Consider the following 18,106-nt stretch of genomic DNA (forward strand, 5'->3'; position numbering starts at 1 on the left):
AATTTAAATAGACCCATCTGTCCTTTCTTGCTTCATGTTCCACCGCACCTTTGCGGCGCTCTCCGAGCGGTCCGGCGTGCCGCCCGACTTTCTCAAGGTTACAGCATGTCTTATCTTTTCCTGTGTGTTGAGTCCCATCCTTCCGCGCCTTTTGTCGGCGCGTATGCGCCACATCACGAATATTGGCGTCTCTCTCTTTTTCCTGTGCGGAATTTTGGAGCTGTACAACGGGACGCTCCAGCTCGTCGCCTCGGCCCTAGTTGTGTACCTCATTGTCAAGTACAAGATCGGCGGAAAGCATCGGTTTGCCTGGGTGGCCTTTGCATTCGAGATGGCGCACATTCTAGCGACGCACGTTGCGCGACTGCACCTCCCACTGACCACGATTGAAATCTCCGCAATGCACATGGTCCTTTGCATGAACATAACTTCGTTTGCATGGGATTGCTACGATGGCCAAGTACTAACAAAGGAGGAATGCGATGCATCGCAGCGTGCGACGCGCGTCACAGAAATGCCGCCGCTGCTCGACTACTTTGGCTACTGCTTCTACTTTCCAGGCGTACTCGTCGGCCCTTCGACCCGCTTCCGCGACTACAGTGCGTGGGCGGCAGGAACAATGTATCTTCCGAGCAAGGTGCCACCGCCCGGCCGCTTTGCGAGCGCCGCGCGCGGCATTTTGTTTGGCTTCGTTGTGCTTGGACTCCAAGCGTTCCTGTATGAATCGTGCAGTTACGCGCGCCTGTCCGATCTCTCCGATCCCATCCAACATACGCCGTTGTGGTACAGACTCGCCTTTGTCCAGCTTGCAGGGCTCGTCGCGCGCTTCCGCTACTTTAGTGTGTGGAGTCTGTCGGACGCCGCGTGCGTCCTTTCGGGTCTTGGGTATGCAGGTATCGATCCGAAGACCCACAAGGCCGTCTGGACACGCTGCAAAAACGTGTACATCTTGCGCTTTGAATTTGCAAACAACTGGAAAGAACTCATGGACGCTTGGAATACCAACACGAGCATTTGGCTTCGCAACAATGTGTACCGCCGCGTTGCTGGTAAAGGCAGGAGGCCCGGCACGCTGGGCACGCTGCTCACCTTTGGCGTCAGTGCCTTGTGGCATGGGATCGCCATCGGGTACTATTTCACGTTTCTTTCCGGCGGTCTCTACCTTCTCCTTGCGCGCAAACTCCGCCACGCGTTGCGCCCCATATTCTATGCGAATGTGCGCACGCCGGACCCAGATTGCTACTCTTGGCGCGCATATACGTGGGCGCAGATTCTGTACTCGGTCGTATCGACCATCTTGGTCCAAATCACGATTAATTTTGTCGCCATGTCGTTCCTTACGCTGGACTTGAAGCCGACATTAAATGCGTGGCGCGCAACGGCGTTCTATGGCCATATCATCCTTGCCGTGGGCCTCGTTGCGTTCCAGCTTGGCCTCGGCAAGGCGCTGCGCCCATACCATATTGAGTCCAAGAAGCAGTAGACTATAGCGCAGCAAGGCTCGGCTTTTTGCGGCGCAGCACAAAAATGCCCATGCACAGGACAAGTGCACAGAGCGCGAGCAAAAAAGGACTGACGGCGCGCTGCACAGGATTGCTGTGCACGTTGAGATCGACTGCCGCGTCCCAAGCGCCAAGCAAGGGGCGGCCGATGTACGTGCCCAGCGTGGCTTTGGCACATTCCGGTGTGATTTCCATATGACGTCCATCGCACGCTGTGGTGAGCAGAGCGAGCACGTACTGAGAAAAGCAAGCGCGCCGCGGCGGTCCAGTGCGCCAAGCCCGATCCAGTCTTCGCGGTAGATTGCGCTCGCACGCAGTGGCACAATCTCCGCATCGCACTCTTTTTTGCACGGATCATTGTACGCTTCAAACCATGACGAGGCGCTCGGCACGACCGTTTCTTCGTGGGTAAACTGGACCATGGCAAACGTTTCCAGGCCCGCGAGGTTCGCCGCGTACGTCTCATTTTTCACAGTCCCTTCATTGTTCTGTATTAGTATGCATCTCACGTACAATATCGTGCAAGAATTGGTTTGCCTGGTTGTACAGGGCAAACTGCTCGACGCTCCTTGTATCGCGGAAATACTGGGCAGGCACAAGGTGCGTTTGAGAATAGTTTGAGTACACTTGGCCATCGAGCAGGTGGTGGACGTATCGGCAAAAGTAGTCGTACCTGTGGCATACAGACAGCTCTGTAATCCCCATGTGCTGCGACCCGAATGTGATCAAGTTGCGCACGCGCGGAACGTTGTACCGCTCTACATACGCACGCAGAAATTGGCCTCCTTGGGAAAAACCGATTGCGTCAAAGCCATCCTGTAGCTCGGGCACAAACTGCAGCGTCTCATACATGTACGCCACCTGCGCGTTTACGTCGCCAAACAGCGTCGCGCCCTGGTCTTTGTAGTAGCTCGAGCCGAGCGATACAATGTATACAAATATGCCGGGGTATGTCCGCTCCAAGCGCTGCTTCATATTGATGAGCCAGTACGAGTAGGCCGAGTCGCCTAGCCCGTGCCATAAAACTACGGGGTGTGGTTTGGCCGCGAGCATGGCAGCAGGCGCAACGGCATGCATGGTGGCGAGACAGACGTGGTCAATGCGCGGTCACATGATACTACGGAGCTATATGCACTACGCCTGGGCCGCGTCGCGGAACGTCATCTGGGGTCAGGAGCCGCACACACATACCCCTGCACTGCGCTCGACCTCTGCGCCGCATATATACTTGTAGAGTGCGACGGAAGGCTGGTAGTACCTGTACGATGCCCAAACAAACCATGGGCTCACGTACTTCTTCTTTGTAGCGGCAAAGTCATCGCGCATTTCTCTCCGCAGACTTTGCAGGTCGGCTGTGTGGTCCGTGAGGATGGCCTTAACGCCAAAGCTGGTGGCCTGGACCATCTCGTCGATGCGATTCACCGTCCAGGTCATCACGTCTTTGCCGTCTTGCTTTGCGCGCTGCAAGAACTGCTGGCCCTCGCTGCTGACAAGCGAGGGGAAGTAGATGGAAAAGGCGTCGCACTCGTCCCAGAAGTACTTGAGCGCATACGCGGGCGAAGCACCGATGTGCGCACGCCGCAGCGAGGGCACGTACTTCTTGGCCGGCAAAATGAACTTGGGGTGCCAGAGGCCGAGGACGAGGCGCGGGGCGAGATTTGTCTTGTAGTCGGAGAACTTGGCCACGATGTCATGCATCAGCGAAAACATGCGCTCCGGATCATTGTTTGGCTTGCAGTCTATATTCAGCTTCACGTGCTGATTCTCTGGCTTCATGAGGAGTGCGCAGAGCTGCTCAAATGTCGGGATCTGCTGCACAGGCTCCTCGATCGTGCGTACATGCTCGATTCCGTTCATGCCGTAGTATGGGCGCTCGCCGATTTTGCCTTTGCCGTCGGTCGTGCGATCCAGGGTCGTGTCATGAAACATGACAATGACGTCGTCTTTGGTCAGGTGGATATCTTGGATCAGCTACCACCGTCGGCGTACCGCTCTCGATGCCTTCCGAACCGTCGCGGATCGCTTGCTCGAAGGACGCAAGCGTGTTTTCAGGGAAGGCGGCGGACGCCTGTGGTTAGCATGCTTGGCAACATACGCCGCGGTGGCCCCTGCATGTAAGTGCATTTCATCGGTACGTACCAGCATTCTGGCATTGCTACTGTCGCTCGTGTGTCGCTCATGGTCACAGTGTACAGAGGGAGGCGCACCCAACGTCGCACGTACCACAGAGGGGCACGGGGCAGGTACACGTGTATATTATGTCCAATCAAAACTATTCGTGGAGGCCTGACTCGAGTGTTGCGTTGTGGGTTGGGAAGTGCGTGGGAGGCTGGGGGTGTTGCTCGGGGATTGCGTTGCGTTGCGGGTTTGGGAGTGTGTGGGAGGGAGTGGGTGTTGTTCGAGGATCGTGCCACAATTCCGCGAGGTGTCGTGGCCCATCGGCACGCAGCATATACAGCTAGGGCCTGCGCCAAAAAAAAAAACAGTCCTTCACTACACGTTTTCTGGGTATCTTCTAGTTAAGCGCTCTCTTCGCGGAGCATTACCTGGTACTCTGGCTTGCGCGACAAAATCGTATCGATGAGCCAGAACTGGAACGTATTTATAAACAGCGGGAAGACTGCCATGACAAACACGACCTGCATCGCCTGGTGCTTGCCAAACAAGTCCAGCAGCCATTCGCTGAATATCATAGCCACATCGATTCTGTCCAGAGCAAAAATAACCACGACTTTCATGAGTAGGAGTGCCGCCAAGTACGTGAGTGTCTGCCGAATCCAGCACTGCCACAACCCCAGCACAGGCTGATCGGGCGCGTGCACAGAATAAATGCCGCTCACTAGACCGCGCAGGTGCAACACATCCGATAGCAAATACGTAAACCAGCGCATCAAATAGTACAGCAGTACAATCCCAATCGTGCCGTCCAGCACAAAATTTGCAAAGTACAGCGAGCACGGGTTGCCGCCTTCTTCTTGGGTCTCGCTGTGGCTGTACATCACATTCAGGGTATGGATGCCGAGTTGCCCGATCAGCTGTTTCGATACATCAAGGGACCATGTACGCCACGGCCGGCGTGGATGCTCACATTGGCGCTTGTGAACCAGAGTGCCTATAACGAGCATTCCCATCAGCAATTGCACAGTGATCGCCGCGGGCCCAAATAAGCGGCAGTCATTCGGATCGACCTTTCGCTTGTGTGCCGCATGCACCTCGAGCGCGTTATGAGGCATGCCGGCGCACATCCATGTCATGGGAAGGAAGGTGTTTTACAAGGGCGGAGAGAAAGAAGGTAAAATGTGGAGGGCAGTGTTGGTCGGCAGGGCAAGGTGTACTTACAGCCATGTATGAAGAAACTATCAGCTTCAAGTCCATCTACTAGCGCCCCGCAATTCTTTTTTGAATACAGCTACGGCAGCGATGCACCGCCCATGTGCGCTTGTGCATACGCAGCCTCCAAAAGCCGCTCCTCTTCAACACAGTCTTGCGCCTGCTGCCGCACAACTTCATCGACATCTTCCTGTGCAGCATGCAAAACTACCGTAATCAAACCGTGTGCAGCGGCCATGGAAACAAGCGGTGTCGGTGGAGCCACTTGCTTCGGGATCCCACCGCCCGTATCTGGCAGCATACTTCCACCCGGAAGCCGCAACTGAGATAGAGATGCGCCTTGCATAGAACACGACCGCTGTGCCTCCATAAAAGCATCGAGCTGATGCCGTGTCGCGCGGAGCATAACAGCAAGCAGCAAAAGTGCCGAGCGGCGTAGCTGCGGCAGTTTCGGATCTGTATCGATCCCTGCACGCTGCTCGCGCTCCATCTGTGCAAGACGCTCGTCGTCCGAGTCGTCGCTGTCGACTTGGCGCATTACCGTATCGCCGTGCGTATCCATCCCCGACACATGCGCGCACACCTTGGACTTTTTCAACGGCTGCACTGGCCTGTGCACCATTTCCAGCGCGACGAGATCCTTGCAGAGCGCCACTATTTCCCGCGACGCGCCACTCGTTGCCATTGCGAGCGGCAAAATCTCAATACATGTACCGAGAATGGATATAAAAGAGCTGCGCAGCGATGCAGAGAACATGGGATTGCGCACCGCCGTGAGCAGAGGCTGTACAAAAATGGGTACTGAGGTCAGTCGCGGCGAAAAAGAAGGAAACGTACACATCGGCGCGATTGCCTCGCCACAGAACTGCAGCACCTGAAGAAGCGCCTCGCCAATCCTTAGTCGCTTATCTGTCTCGCGCTGCGTAAGTTGTTGACCATAGTGCAATGCTCGCGCGAGCTGACTATTGGACTTGTCGCCGCCGACATAGATCGCGACCAATGGCTGCAACACCGCTTCGCGCCAGTGTGCGGTCATTTGTGCGAGCCCTTTGACTGCATTGAGGTACAAAAAACTCTCGTCGTCTTGCACGGCGTGCACCAACAAATCGAAAATAGCCGGGAGCAGAGCAGGATCCAGCGCTGTGCCGTACACTTGGCCGTGATGCGCAGTATCCTTCGAGACAAGCTGCGCAAGCAGCGTGAGGCCATACGCACGGACTGGCAAAATTGGATCCTGGAGATACTGCAGCGCTTCGTGGTATACGTCCATGTACTTGGGTCGCGACGGTGCATTGATCGTCGTCTGCGCCTGGTGTCGTGCAGAGAGGAGGAGGACAACTTCTTGGCTTAGTGCACGCAGCTCCTCGCTCGCTGCGTCGCGCATCGGCTCTATTTTGTGCAACAGGACTTGCAGCATCGGGACCGTCGCCAGGGTCAGCTCCGGATGGCCTTCGAGGAGTGAGAGAAACAAGTTGAGCGCAGTGGTGAGCAGTTCATTATCGTGCTCGGGCACCTCCATACTTGCCTCGTCCTGAATATGCATCAGTGTGTCCAATGCATTCCGCTGCTCGGAACTGCTGCGTTTTGCACATGTCGAGCATGCGAAATCGATAAAATGAAGCACACGGTCGATGTCGCCCTCCAGTAGCTTGGGCCCAAACACATCAAACAGCTGGCCCACCATTTGCAGGTAGTACACAGACCGCCTTTCCAATTCTGCGACGCTCGTATCCCCGACTGTCAGATGCGACATAGACTGCGTCTGCGTGCGCCCGTACTGCTCCAACGCCGCTAGCAATACAGCGCTTCCGATGTCCATGCGCTTTCCTTCGTGAAGCAGTGTACTGATACGCGCAGGGTCGATGCAAAAGTCTAGCGACTGGACAAGGTGCGTCGGAAGCGTCGGCGTATCGTCTGCATTCAGCTGCTTGGACAACTGATCGAGTGAAAGGGAAGAGTACTGCAGGAGGCGCTGCAAATCCAAGTGTTCCACACCGGCCGTGCCCTCTACGAGTACAGCGCCGTGTGCGCCCAGCTGCCACTGAAACGGATGCGTGGGCGCAAGGCTTGCTGCCACCGCATGGATCAAAGCGTCCGCAGTGCTGTGCGTCGGCGCCAGGCGAATCCACGTATGCAGGACATTGTCTACTTCGTGCAGCTGTGTCGTGTGTCTCCGCTCGCTTTCCGGCACCACACGGTTCGCATCGGCGCGGCGTAGAAACGTGTCGAGGGAAAGCAGGCGCACAACAAGCGGTGATACAAGGAAATCGAGCAAGTCGGGCGACGGCGGCGCAAGCAGCACAGCCGCGCCAAGGAGGCGCAATGCGCGATCGACGCGCGCTTCGTCCGCTTGCGTTGCGTCCTTGCCGAGCACGTCAAACAGCGGCGCGTGCAACGCTTGTGCTACAGCGTCCGCATCGCGCTCGACCATGCGCATGAGCGTGAATGCAGCTGCGCGGCGATGCATTCCATGCACGGGCGTCACGCCCGGCGGCACGACAGGGTCCAGCACGGAGAGGACGTGGGGAATGATCTCGAGGTAGTATGCACGCACAAGCATGCTCTTGGGCGGCACAGTCAAGAGGCGTGTGACGCCGTCGAGACGCATAAAACTCGTGTCTCCTTCGTCCACCTCGTCGCCAATATCTCCGCTCAGCATATCATTTTCGTTTGCGCCGAGCATTCCGATCAGCAACGAGCGCACGCCTTCGGGCCGGAGCAGCTGCATGGACAATAGACGCCCTGACTGGGTGCGCACAAAAGGAGGAATGCGCGGCGCGCGCTTTGCATCGCGGCGCTGGGAGAGTGCACTGGGCAAAGGCACACTGCGCAATGCACCAAGTGCCGTCATGGTCGGCAAAGCGCCCAGCACTGTATCCAATTCCTCGCGCGCCGTCTCGCGCACATTCTTGCCAGACTCTGGACTAGGGCCGTACGCAAGTCGGATGAGAACGCGGAGTACGTCGGCCAAGTAGACACGCTGTAGGAGCACAGCAATGTCGGTCTGTGCAGTGCTGCTGAGCGGCAGTGCAGAATGTGCAATGTCGTGTGTTCCTTTGTGAAAAAGAAGCGCAAACACATGCGCAACAGCCGCCAAGTCGATCATGGTACGCTCGGCCGTGTCCTGGGTGGGCAGCTCTACAATACTGGTAGACGCCATGGCGGGGTACATTTCTGCATACGCGGTATCGTACTGGTCTGTGAGCGGAACAATAAGCCAAGCAAAACACATGGAGATCAGCTGCTTGAGCATCGCGAGATTGCGTGTGCTGAGCTGCGGCGCAGGCTGTGGATTGTCTGGGGCTACCGTGCTTGTGTGCAGGAGTGAGGTGTGCAGCATTTCGATGCACCACAGGGCATACCACCCCGTCGTCCGCTGCAGAGCATGCGTGCCAGTCGTATCGCATGGCACACACACACCCCGCGCGGCAAGCTCTGTATGTGCGTACGAAAAAGCGTGCGTCGTGGCAAACGCGTCGAGGCGCCGCTGCAGCGTATGCGCCAAGGAGTCGTGCGCGCGCGCATTTTCGAGTGGCTGGCCACGCGTATGCTGTGCACGCTCAATTGTGAGCTCCGCATCGCGATCCCCTGTCAGGATTGCGGCAGCCTGCAGAGAAGCGCAGATCTCGGCGCTCATGGCGGCCGTGCGATACGGCGAAGCCTATATATTTTTTGGCATGACTAAACCGCTTCGCGGCGCTGTTCTTGCTCGCGTCCATGAGCGTGACATTGCATACGACGCTTGGCGACGTGAAAATCGAGTTGTTCTGCGAGGCTGTCCCGCGCGCCGCGGAAAACTTTTTGGGCTTGTGTGCCAGCGGTGCGTACGACAGCGTGAAATGGCATCGTAACATGAAAGGTACGTCGGTGCACGCTCACACAGGCTTTATGATACAGACGGGCGATCCAAGCGGTACGGGCAAAGGCGGGCAGTCCATATGGGGCGAGCCGTTTGCAGACGAGATCCGCGCGACACTCAAGGTTTGTACTGCAATAGCTAATGCCAGTTTCATGCGCGGGGCGTCGTGGCGATGGCTAACAACGTGCCGAATTCGAACCGATCACAGGTACGTCGTGCTTTTCTAACGCAAGTTCTTTATCACATATAGCCGGCAGCCGCATCTCGATGGACGGTATACGATTATCGGAAAAGTTATAGACGGTGCCGAGCCAGGGGGCACGTTGGACGCGATGGAAAGTGCGCCGGTGGATGCCAAGCACCGTCCCTTGGAGGCAATTTGCATGACGGGCGTGACCGTGCATGCGAATCCCATCGCACAACAAGCGTTGTAAATTATGTAGTATGCTACGCGCCCATCTATTCGCTGAAACGCAGCACAAAATTGACAATAATCGCGGTGAGAAGCAAGACAGAGAGGACGGTGGGACCTAGCGTAAGCAAGTCGAGCAGACGTACCAAGGCGGTCGTCATATGGCCCACTACCCCGATTGCGAATCGCATTCGCGCGCCAGTGGTACGTCACAAGCGCATACAGCATGATCGCAACGGCTGAACGTTAGTATGCAAGCGTACGCACCGACAAAGCTAAAGAGCGCAGCGCTCACACGGCCAACGCGGTCGCCAAAGTTGAGCAGGCCCACCGCAAGCGCCGAGAGCGTAACCGTGAAACTAAGCCACGAGAGGACTGGAGTCAGTGCACCGCGCCAACATACAAGTACGCTCATTCGCAAAGAATACTTTGGGCTCAACACGCACAGGCAGCGCAATGCGCTTGCCCGCCGTGCGCTGCAAAAGCGGTTGCGTCGACATGGAAAGAGGAAAGCCAAAGGTCGGCAGGCCGCTCTGGACCGCTCCCGCCGCGTCTCGGCGTCCACACGTGTACCTCCACATATGTGGTACCCACGTGGCTATGCTGGCCATTGCACGCGCTGCTGCGTGCACAGATCGTGGAGCAATGCGCGGCGGTGGTAGCGTGTGCGTAGATCTCGGTAGTGCCGTACAAACAAGGCATACTAGCGTGAGATAGATGCAAAACGTACATTCATAGTGTGTGTGCTGCCCTCAGGAGGGAGGTCCTCGACGTACGCATTCGCGAGCGCCTCGCTCTCGTCGTGAACCGCATTCGCGGCATGGTGGATGCGCGCCTGCAAGGCCGAAGGCGTGAAACGCTGCGGTAAGCAAATGCACAACGCACCTTGTATGCCTCGTGCATCGCACGCTCGGTCGCGGTCCATGCAGACTCCATCTCGCGCGCGTGCACGTACGCAGCGCTCGTCTCGTCGCGCAATGCAAGCAGCGCCGGGCGTTTCGCGGCATTTTGGGCTGGTGTGAGTGCATGTGCTCACGTACCGGCCGCGGCTTCGACCTGCTCAAGCAGCCGCGTGTGTTCCTCGTACAGGCTACGCACCTGCGGCAAGCTATCGAACACGGCTCCAAAGTACGCCATCTGTTGTGGTGTATGCTGCTCCGCAAGCTCGCGCAAATCCTCGCGCGGAAGCGCCGCGACCTCGGGAAACTCGTCCGCAAGCCGCGTCGCCATGGAATGGACGTGCAAGTAACGCTGGCCTCCGTCCACCTCCACATTTTTCATGCTCTCGCTGCTCGATTGGTACAGCGGCGCGGCGATGTTGTGCGCGGCGGCAGGCGCCGTCGTGTCCGTCGGTACGTGCAGCGCACGCCTAACCACAGCGCTCGGGCTTATGAAAATCAGCTACTGGATCGAGGCATACCCCAAGCGCGCATGCACATTTGCGCAGCGATACGCAACTGCACGTATTCGCGGCGGCTAACGACAGGCGAATACAGTGTTTGTGCTTTTGTTTTACGTGTTTGGGTATCTTCCGACTGCCGTGCTTGTGCTTGTAATTGTATGCACCGCACGCAGCTTGTGGATGCCAGCGTTTCCGAGGTCATCGGCGCTGAGCCAGTGCCTGCACTGGATATGCAGCATCGGCGTACCGATGGCCGCACACATGTCGCTTACCCTGCACTACTCTGCAGCACAAAAGGCATGGGCGGCGAACAGATATGCAGGCGCGGAAGTGCCGCAGCTGCCGCATGCAACGCCGCACCAGGTAGTCGCGATGCTCGGCGGGCTCATTTGGTTCCTGCCGCTCTGGGAATGCATCCGTCATACGACGCAAAATTGGTCGCTGTCCGAGCGGACGTAGTGTGGCGCGCGCGCAACTTATCCAGCACATTTTCATCTACAGAAAAAAAAAATCCCTTGATTAGTCTCCATAACCATTGCTAGCTGTATAACACGGGCCCGACACGACTCCGTGCAAAGCCGCGCGGCGGCGAGGTGCGGTGATGTGGCGAGCCAAGCGGCGCAGAATTGCGTGGGCGGTCGTAGCGCGCGGCGTGTGGCGAAGCGTTCAGGACAAACTGCGGCTGAGGGATCATGGGCAGCGCGCCGTGCACATTGTATGGCTTTGCATGCACGCGCGCTTCGTCGTCCGAGCCCGTACTGCTATCTGGCTCGTCATCGTGAGTCTTGCTTGGTGTGCGCAGCTGTACAGGTCCATTGGAAGCGAGCGAGCTTGGAGGACGCGTCGGTGTGCGCGCCTGGTTCTTGCTTGGGGAAGTTAGCCCATTCGCCGCCGCTTCCTTGCGCCGCATGAGCAGGTACCGCTGACGACACTGGTGGTAAGACCGCGTGCCTACCGCGCGCGCGACATGCTCCCAGCGCTGGCCATGCTCCTTGATTGCGCGGCGCAACTTGGTATCCTCTTCTGCCGACCAGCGCACATAAGGCAGCCGCTTTTCGGGGCTTTGGTTTCCACCGACCTTGGGCTTGGTCGCAGACGCGCTCTTGGCGCCTGGCACCACGGCCCAGCTCGATGGCTCATGCGGTTGTGTGTTGGCATGCATTTGGCGGTGCATTGCGGCGATGTTGGCACGCGCGGGTGTTTTCAGGCTCGAGTGCGGGTACTCGTGGGAAGCGGCTTGGTCCGCGAGGAGGTCCAACGCCGAGTGTGTTTCGTGGACATGCGCGGAGCGATGCGCCCAGGGCCGATCGCGCTCTGAGCACCCGTCCTCCAAGTCCATGTGTGAGAGCGAGACGCGGCGCCTTTTGGGGCTGCCAAGCACGGGCGCAGACACGGGCGCTCGGCGCTCGGAGCACATTTGCGAACGGAGTGGGGAAACATGCGTCGGGCTTGACTGCAAATCGAAACTTTCGCGTGGGTGGCGAGCGGGATCGGAGCTTGGCTCGGGGCCCGTTAAGGATTGAGCGGCGTGCAGGAGCTCGTCGATGCCGCTGGTAAAGGGCGCATTCGACCCACTGCTTGCGGACCACGGCGCATGTGCTTCTGGGACACTGCGGCCCGCTTCGTGGAGATCCGTGGCGATTTTTGGGCGCGGGGTCGGTGTGGAAGGGTGTATTTCGCGGGTGCGGCGCGGCGTCACGGGCGAGTGGCGATCCGTGCGCACCTCGTACTTTGACGGCGAGGTGCTTGGCGAAGCATTGGATCTGGCCGCGTGGCGCAACGTACGCAGCATGCGCGAGGCGAGGAGTAAGTGCTCCGACTTGGCGTCGCCCATCATCGCCTCGCGGCGCCTGCGGGCGTTTCGCGTTGGTGTGCGAGACTCCAGCGGCATCTCTTCTTCGAAGCTCGACTGGCGCAAGAGCATGGGGCGCAGCGAGCGGAGCTCCGCCTCAAGCCTGGTGACTTGCGCCTCTGCGTCGCGCACGCGTTGGCGAAGGTGGCGCTTGTCTGCAAGCAGCTTGTTGCGCTCCGTGACGGCTTGGGCCGACGGCGGGCGGCGGAGCTCGTCGTCCAATACCTCTGCCTCTGCGGGTATTGCATACGTATCTTGGCCATTAAGCGAGGCGCGCGATACCATGTCGCTGAGCATCTTGGACTGGCTCTTGGATCCGCTCAGTTCGACTTCAAGGCGCGAGTGGATGTCGCGCTCGGCACTGAGCATGTGCGAGTACGAGATGCGAAGTGAAGAAAACAAGGAGAGCGATGCAAGCCGTGTGACACGCAGCTGATGCTTCAGCTTGTCGCGCGCCTCGTCCTGCTGCCTGACGCAGTGTGCGAGTTCGAGGAGAATCAAGGCAAGCTGCCGCTCTTTTTCGGGCATAGATTTGCTGCGCAAGGCAGCGCTTTCGGTAGGCACGTCCATTTGCTCCAACTTGTCCAGCACATCCGCGATCAGTACATCGCTCGGCCGGTCCGGCGGTACATGCCCCTCCTCGCCGTCCTCGAGGCCCATGAGCAGTTGCATCTCATGCTCCAGTGTGCCAATCCCAAGACCGACCTGCGGAAAGGGGTGATGCCCACTGATTGGATCGATAGCAGCAGAGTCCTGGCTGCCGAGGATCGGCGAGGGGGTGCGTGGGGACTCGGACGCCCCGGATATGCGCTCTGCGGCGTGATCGACGTGTGCCTCATTTTTCAGCGCAGCTGAGGCGGCCGGAGTGGTGCTTTGTGGTATAGAAAGAGGCAATGACTGTGTCCCGGTGGCGCTCTCCACTTCGCGACAAGAGTCACCCATGCTGTGCTATACAAAGCGCCGTGGTTACTGGCACACAGAGCGTAGCGAGCGTGGAAAAGCGCTGTCCAACAGTGCGCGTTGGAGTCTACAATACGCGCACCCAGCAGGCCGTGCTTACGTGTTTTTCATGCAAGGTGCCCGCCGCAATTGTCGTCCAACACGGCGCGTAAAATCACGTGCCACACACGTGGAACGCTGCCTTCGCCGCGGCGGGTCGTGACCGACGGCATGCTCCTCGACATCCAGCGCAAGTTTTTCACGCGCTCCGAGCGAGTCAAGTCGGTCGACTTCCACCCGACGGAGCCATGGCTTCTTGCAGGACTGTACAATGGCTCCGTGTTCATTTGGAACTATGAAACGGGCACGATGGTCAAGTCGTTCGAGGTCACCGACGTGCCTGTGCGCTGCGTGCGTTTCATTGCGCGCAAGCACTGGTTCGTCGTGGGCTCTGACGACTTTTTTTTGCGGTGCTACAACTACAACACACAGGAAAAGGTTGTTGCGTTTGAGGCGCACCCTGACTATATCCGCAGCATTGCCGTCCATGCAACGGGGCCGTATGTGCTGACGGCCGGCGACGATATGACCATCAAGCTGTGGGATTTCGAAAAAGGCTGGCGTCTTGTGCAGACATTTGAAGGACATACGCACTTTGTCATGTCTGTTTGCTTTAATCCCAAAGATTCGAACTCGTTTGCGTCTGCATCCCTCGACCGCACCGTCAAAGTATGGACGCTTGGCAACCCCACTGCGAATTTCACTCTCGAGGCCCACGAGAAAGGCGTGAATTACGTAGACTACTACCACGGCGCAGACAAGCCGTACATGATTACCACAGGTGACGACCGCACAGTCAAGATCTGGGACTATCTTACGAAATCGAGCGTGCAAACACTATCGGGACACACGTCCAATGTCTCTTTCGCCGTCTTTCACCCGTCGCTCCCGCTGATCATTTCCGGCTCCGAGGACGGGCTTGTGAAGCTGTGGCATGCAAATACCTACCGACTCGAGTCCACGCTCGACTACGGGCTCGAGCGCTGCTGGTGCATTGCCGACCAGAAATCCAAGAACGACATTGCGCTGGGATACGACGATGGGCTGGTCGCTGTGAAACTTGGAAAAGAGGACCCGAGCGTGAGCATGGACGGGAGCGGCAAGCTTGTGTGGGCGCGCAACAACGAGGTGCTCGGCGCAAACCTCGCTGCGTCGCTCGAAGAGGAATGCATCGACGGCGAGCGCGTTCGTATCTCTCCCCGCGAACTTGGCCACACGGAAATCTTCTCGCAGCTCTTGCAGCACAGCCCCAACGGCCGCTTCGTCACCGTGTGTGGCGACGGCGAGTACACGATCTACACCGCGCTCGCATGGCGAAACAAGGCGTTTGGCGCAGGTCTTGGCTTTGCATGGGCAACGGACTCGAATACCTACGCCATCCGCGAAGACTCGTCCACCAAGGTGCGTGTATTCAAAAATTTCAAGGAGCAGTCGGGCCTCGTGCTGGTGAATTACGTCGTGGAGGACATTGCCGGCGGCGCACTTCTCGCCGTCATTGGCGTTGGCTTTGTGTGCTTCTACGACTGGCACTCGGGCGCGCTCATTCGCCGGATCAATGTCGAGGCGCGCCAGGTGATTTGGTCTCAAACGAACGAGCTTGTGGCGATCACCACGGACGACTCGTTTTATGTGTTGCGCTTCGACAAGCCCGCCTACGATGCGTTCCTTGCGTCTGGTATGCCCCTTGGGGACGAGGGATTTGAGGAGGCGTTCGAGGTGGTCACGGAGATTACCGAGCGCGTGCGCACCGGAAAATGGACCGGCGAGTGCTTTTTGTACACCAACAGCGCCAACCGTTTGCAGTACTATATCGGCGAGCACTCGTACACCATCCGCCCGCTCGACTCGGAGCTGTACGTCCTTGGATACCTGCCCCATATGAGCCGTGTTTTTGCCGCAGACAAGGACATGAACGTGTACAGTTTTGCACTTTCTCTCGCTGTGATTGAGTACCAGACAGCGATTTTGCAAGGGGACATGGACGCTGCCACAGCGCTGCTTCCTCGCATTCCGATGGGCCAGCGAAACAGGGTCGCCAAGTTCCTCGAGGCCCAGGAACGCCCAGCGTTGGCGCTCCAAGTTGCGACCGATGTTGACCACCGCTTTGATCTCGCCGTCTCGCTGGATAAATTTGATACCGCACTCGAGATTGCGCGCACTGCGCCGGCCTCTGGCGCCGAAACTCGCTGGCGCACGATTGGCGATCGCGCACTTGCGCGCTGGAACGTGACGCTTGCACAAACGTGCTTTGTCAAGGCCAACGATGTGCACACACTATTCCTTATTGCGTCCGCGAAGAAGGACGCTGCACTTTTGCGTCATGTTGCCGAGGCTGCCAAAGCCAAGAGCGAGATGAATTTGGCGTTTGCCGCATTCCTCCAAATCCAGGACGTGGATGCCTGCATCGATGTACTTTGCGCCGCGGGCCGCTACCCAGAAGCGGCAATGTTTGCGCGCACATATGCTCCGCATTTGGTACCTGCATTGGTCGAGGGCTGGAAGGGGTCTTTTCCCAAGAGCCAGAAACAATTGCAGCTGCGCGAGAGGATCGCTGACCCTGCGCAGGATGCGGCATTGTTTCAGGAGGGGTGGGACGATGCGTTGGCGCGAGAAAAGGCCTTGCGCGCTGGGGACGAGGCGGGGCTGCTGCGTTAAGTATGTAGCGTAGGTATGGGAGTCCTTGCAAGCTGGCTTCAGTACTATGCAGCACGAGGTACTGCGCATGGCTTTTTGTGCCTACCGGGCATGCTAGTCATCAAACCGTGTACCATGTATATTGCATGGGTTTGTGCTGGCGTGGGTACCGGAAACACTGTAGCGGTAAGAGAGTGTAGGCATGTGAGACTGTGCACCGCAATGGGTAAAGTTGGGGTGAGGGTGAACATGCTATAGCAAAACTACCACGACAGCACCCCCTGCCATTTCGCTACGTCTAGACCTTTTGCTGCGCGATATACCGCGCAAGGCTACTCTGGAATGCCGCCCGGATATCAGGATCCAGGGTCCCGTACTGCTCCGCAAGCGACTCGTCCATAAATACACGCAAGAGAAAGCGGCGCAATTCGTTGACGCCACGGCCGCTGTATACACAAAATGAGGCGCGCTGGTGCTCACTAAACTCACCCGGCGGCGCGCGGCACATGCTCTGCAGCTCGCGGTTACGGAATGCCGGCACGCCCGTAAGGCTCAGGTGCGTCAAGCGCCCAAGCCGCTGTGTAAGCCAAAAAATAGTCGGAACGCTGATTTTGTCGCAGTAGGAAAGGTGAATGCGCTCCAAGTTGGTGTGTCGCTCGACCAAGCTGTACACGCCGCGGTCGGTCAGGTTTTGCACACGCACGAGACCGATGCGCCGTAGCTTGGGCAGGTTTGCCGCAAGTTTTATGACGCTCGCATCGGTCAACAGTACACAGCATGCCAAATCGAGGTACCGGATCCTTGTACAGTGCTCGGCTAAATGCAGCATCGCGCGGTCGGTCAAATTGGCAACATGGGCAAGGTGCAGGTAGTGAATATTGCGTCCGAGCCTTGCGATCGCATACACACTCTCGTCTGTGAGCCGCGTGCACTTTGCAAGCGAAATATTGCGCAGCTTTGGCGCATGCGCTACAATCCCACGCACGGCCTCGTCTGTGATCTGTGTACTCCCCGTAAGATCAAGAATACGCAAGTGCTCACAGACTTGGAACTGGATCGGATCCTGCAGCAAAGGAAGCAGAGTCGACGCCTTGCCTTCATTGCGCAGCTCCTCCAAGTCCAGTGCGAGTGCATGCGTTGGAAATGCGTGGTCGGTAAGCCGGTTATTGTACGCAAGCTTGATCTCGCGCAAGAGATTCGGGTAGAGCCATACTTCGCGCACAGCACCGTCGTCGATCTGTGTGCAGTGCACAAAATCAGCCTCGAGCAAAATCGGGCAGTGCCGCAAAAGTTGGGTAAACGCCCAACCGTCCACCAGCGGACAATGGCCCGCCTTGATGCGGCGCAATGCACGGCACTGCAGAGCCATATTGACAATCCCATGCGTGGTGACGTGCCTGCACCCCGTCAAGTTGGCGCCTTGGAGCCGTGGACACCGCTCGGCGAGCACCGAAAGTGTCGCATCGGTGAGCTGTACGACGCCGTTCAAATCGATCGCGACGAGCTGGGGAATATTCTGCAGCACGCGCGCAAGCGTCGCATCCGTCACTTGCACACACCCCGCTAGTGTGAGACGCTCGACCCGGTGGCACATCTCCATCCTCCCCAGCAGCTGATCGTCGAGCGCGCCCGCGAGCAAACTGAAATTAAGGCGGCGGATGTAGGTCGCATAGGGAAACATCGTGTCCGGCTGGATCATGATATGAATCAGTTTAAACAACGAGCTTATTTTGTGAAAGGCGGGCCGGTACCACAGCAACTGGACACCGCATGCACACCACTGCTTGCATACGAGCAGGCACGACTGCAGGTCCTGCTGCGACGTGTGCACGTAGTGGAAAATTTGCAGCAAAATTTCGTGCGGGAGATCTCCGTAGGTCGCACTGCGTGCAAATACATCCCTGCTTTTTGGTGCCATATCCATATCATCGTCACTTCCGGGCAGCGCAAAGTAATCGTCGATGAACACATCGGAGGAGCTGCTCGTGGACGAGCGGCGCCCCGGACTCAATCGTGGAGTGGATATATCCATGCTTCCACCGAATGGTGCCGCCATGGATGCAGTATGTTACTATCAATCAAGGTCGCGCCGCACAGACCGCACTGCACGACGACG

At 57.9% G+C, this 18,106-nt stretch overlaps 11 protein-coding genes across 11 annotated transcripts; 3 read left to right on the forward strand and 8 right to left on the reverse strand.

Moving 5' to 3' along the window:
• Positions 1 to 34: 34 nt before the first annotated feature.
• MVES1_000267 (uncharacterized protein) lies at positions 35 to 1,483 on the forward strand (the record flags this gene model as incomplete). Its single annotated transcript, XM_056205128.1, has 1 exon — positions 35 to 1,483. The coding sequence occupies one exon, from the start codon at positions 35 to 37 to the stop codon at positions 1,481 to 1,483; it is 1,449 nt and encodes a 482-aa protein (XP_056061103.1).
• Position 1,484: 1 nt separating this feature from the next.
• MVES1_000268 (palmitoyl-protein hydrolase) lies at positions 1,485 to 2,579 on the reverse strand (the record flags this gene model as incomplete). Its single annotated transcript, XM_056205129.1, has 3 exons — positions 1,485 to 1,714; positions 1,741 to 1,990; positions 2,016 to 2,579. The coding sequence occupies 3 exons, from the start codon at positions 2,577 to 2,579 to the stop codon at positions 1,485 to 1,487; spliced, it is 1,044 nt and encodes a 347-aa protein (XP_056061104.1).
• A 57-nt stretch (positions 2,580 to 2,636) lies between these two features.
• MVES1_000269 (uncharacterized protein) lies at positions 2,637 to 3,647 on the reverse strand (the record flags this gene model as incomplete). The annotated part of the gene is made up of 4 exons (XM_056205130.1): positions 2,637 to 2,666; positions 2,694 to 3,463; positions 3,492 to 3,570; positions 3,642 to 3,647. The coding sequence occupies 4 exons, from the start codon at positions 3,645 to 3,647 to the stop codon at positions 2,637 to 2,639; spliced, it is 885 nt and encodes a 294-aa protein (XP_056061105.1).
• Positions 3,648 to 4,021: 374 nt separating this feature from the next.
• Positions 4,022 to 4,735, reverse strand: MVES1_000270 (uncharacterized protein; the record flags this gene model as incomplete). The annotated part of the gene is made up of 1 exon (XM_056205131.1): positions 4,022 to 4,735. One exon carries the CDS (start codon positions 4,733 to 4,735, stop codon positions 4,022 to 4,024), a length of 714 nt encoding a protein of 237 aa, XP_056061106.1.
• A 176-nt stretch (positions 4,736 to 4,911) lies between these two features.
• Positions 4,912 to 8,469, reverse strand: MVES1_000271 (uncharacterized protein; the record flags this gene model as incomplete). Its single annotated transcript, XM_056205132.1, has 1 exon — positions 4,912 to 8,469. The coding sequence occupies one exon, from the start codon at positions 8,467 to 8,469 to the stop codon at positions 4,912 to 4,914; it is 3,558 nt and encodes a 1,185-aa protein (XP_056061107.1).
• An 80-nt stretch (positions 8,470 to 8,549) lies between these two features.
• CYP10 (peptidylprolyl isomerase) lies at positions 8,550 to 9,125 on the forward strand (the record flags this gene model as incomplete). Its single annotated transcript, XM_056205133.1, has 4 exons — positions 8,550 to 8,691; positions 8,716 to 8,813; positions 8,840 to 8,899; positions 8,949 to 9,125. 4 exons carry the CDS (start codon positions 8,550 to 8,552, stop codon positions 9,123 to 9,125), a joined length of 477 nt encoding a protein of 158 aa, XP_056061108.1.
• Positions 9,126 to 9,150: 25 nt separating this feature from the next.
• nrf1 (GTPase regulator Nrf1) lies at positions 9,151 to 9,603 on the reverse strand (the record flags this gene model as incomplete). Its single annotated transcript, XM_056205134.1, has 4 exons — positions 9,151 to 9,221; positions 9,250 to 9,342; positions 9,371 to 9,478; positions 9,513 to 9,603. The coding sequence occupies 4 exons, from the start codon at positions 9,601 to 9,603 to the stop codon at positions 9,151 to 9,153; spliced, it is 363 nt and encodes a 120-aa protein (XP_056061109.1).
• Positions 9,604 to 9,701: 98 nt separating this feature from the next.
• On the reverse strand, positions 9,702 to 10,333 carry MVES1_000274 (uncharacterized protein; the record flags this gene model as incomplete). Its single annotated transcript, XM_056205135.1, has 4 exons — positions 9,702 to 9,806; positions 9,834 to 9,962; positions 9,989 to 10,116; positions 10,144 to 10,333. The coding sequence occupies 4 exons, from the start codon at positions 10,331 to 10,333 to the stop codon at positions 9,702 to 9,704; spliced, it is 552 nt and encodes a 183-aa protein (XP_056061110.1).
• A 710-nt stretch (positions 10,334 to 11,043) lies between these two features.
• MVES1_000275 (uncharacterized protein) lies at positions 11,044 to 13,299 on the reverse strand (the record flags this gene model as incomplete). The annotated part of the gene is made up of 1 exon (XM_056205136.1): positions 11,044 to 13,299. One exon carries the CDS (start codon positions 13,297 to 13,299, stop codon positions 11,044 to 11,046), a length of 2,256 nt encoding a protein of 751 aa, XP_056061111.1.
• Positions 13,300 to 13,527: 228 nt separating this feature from the next.
• On the forward strand, positions 13,528 to 16,011 carry SEC27 (Coatomer subunit beta'; the record flags this gene model as incomplete). Its single annotated transcript, XM_056205137.1, has 1 exon — positions 13,528 to 16,011. The coding sequence occupies one exon, from the start codon at positions 13,528 to 13,530 to the stop codon at positions 16,009 to 16,011; it is 2,484 nt and encodes an 827-aa protein (XP_056061112.1).
• Positions 16,012 to 16,288: 277 nt separating this feature from the next.
• On the reverse strand, positions 16,289 to 18,046 carry GRR1 (SCF ubiquitin ligase complex subunit; the record flags this gene model as incomplete). The annotated part of the gene is made up of 1 exon (XM_056205138.1): positions 16,289 to 18,046. The coding sequence occupies one exon, from the start codon at positions 18,044 to 18,046 to the stop codon at positions 16,289 to 16,291; it is 1,758 nt and encodes a 585-aa protein (XP_056061113.1).
• Positions 18,047 to 18,106: the final 60 nt, after the last annotated feature.

This window comes from Malassezia vespertilionis, chromosome 1 (genome assembly GCF_029542925.1).
Source record: "Malassezia vespertilionis chromosome 1, complete sequence".
NCBI lineage: Eukaryota > Fungi > Basidiomycota > Malasseziomycetes > Malasseziales > Malasseziaceae > Malassezia > Malassezia vespertilionis.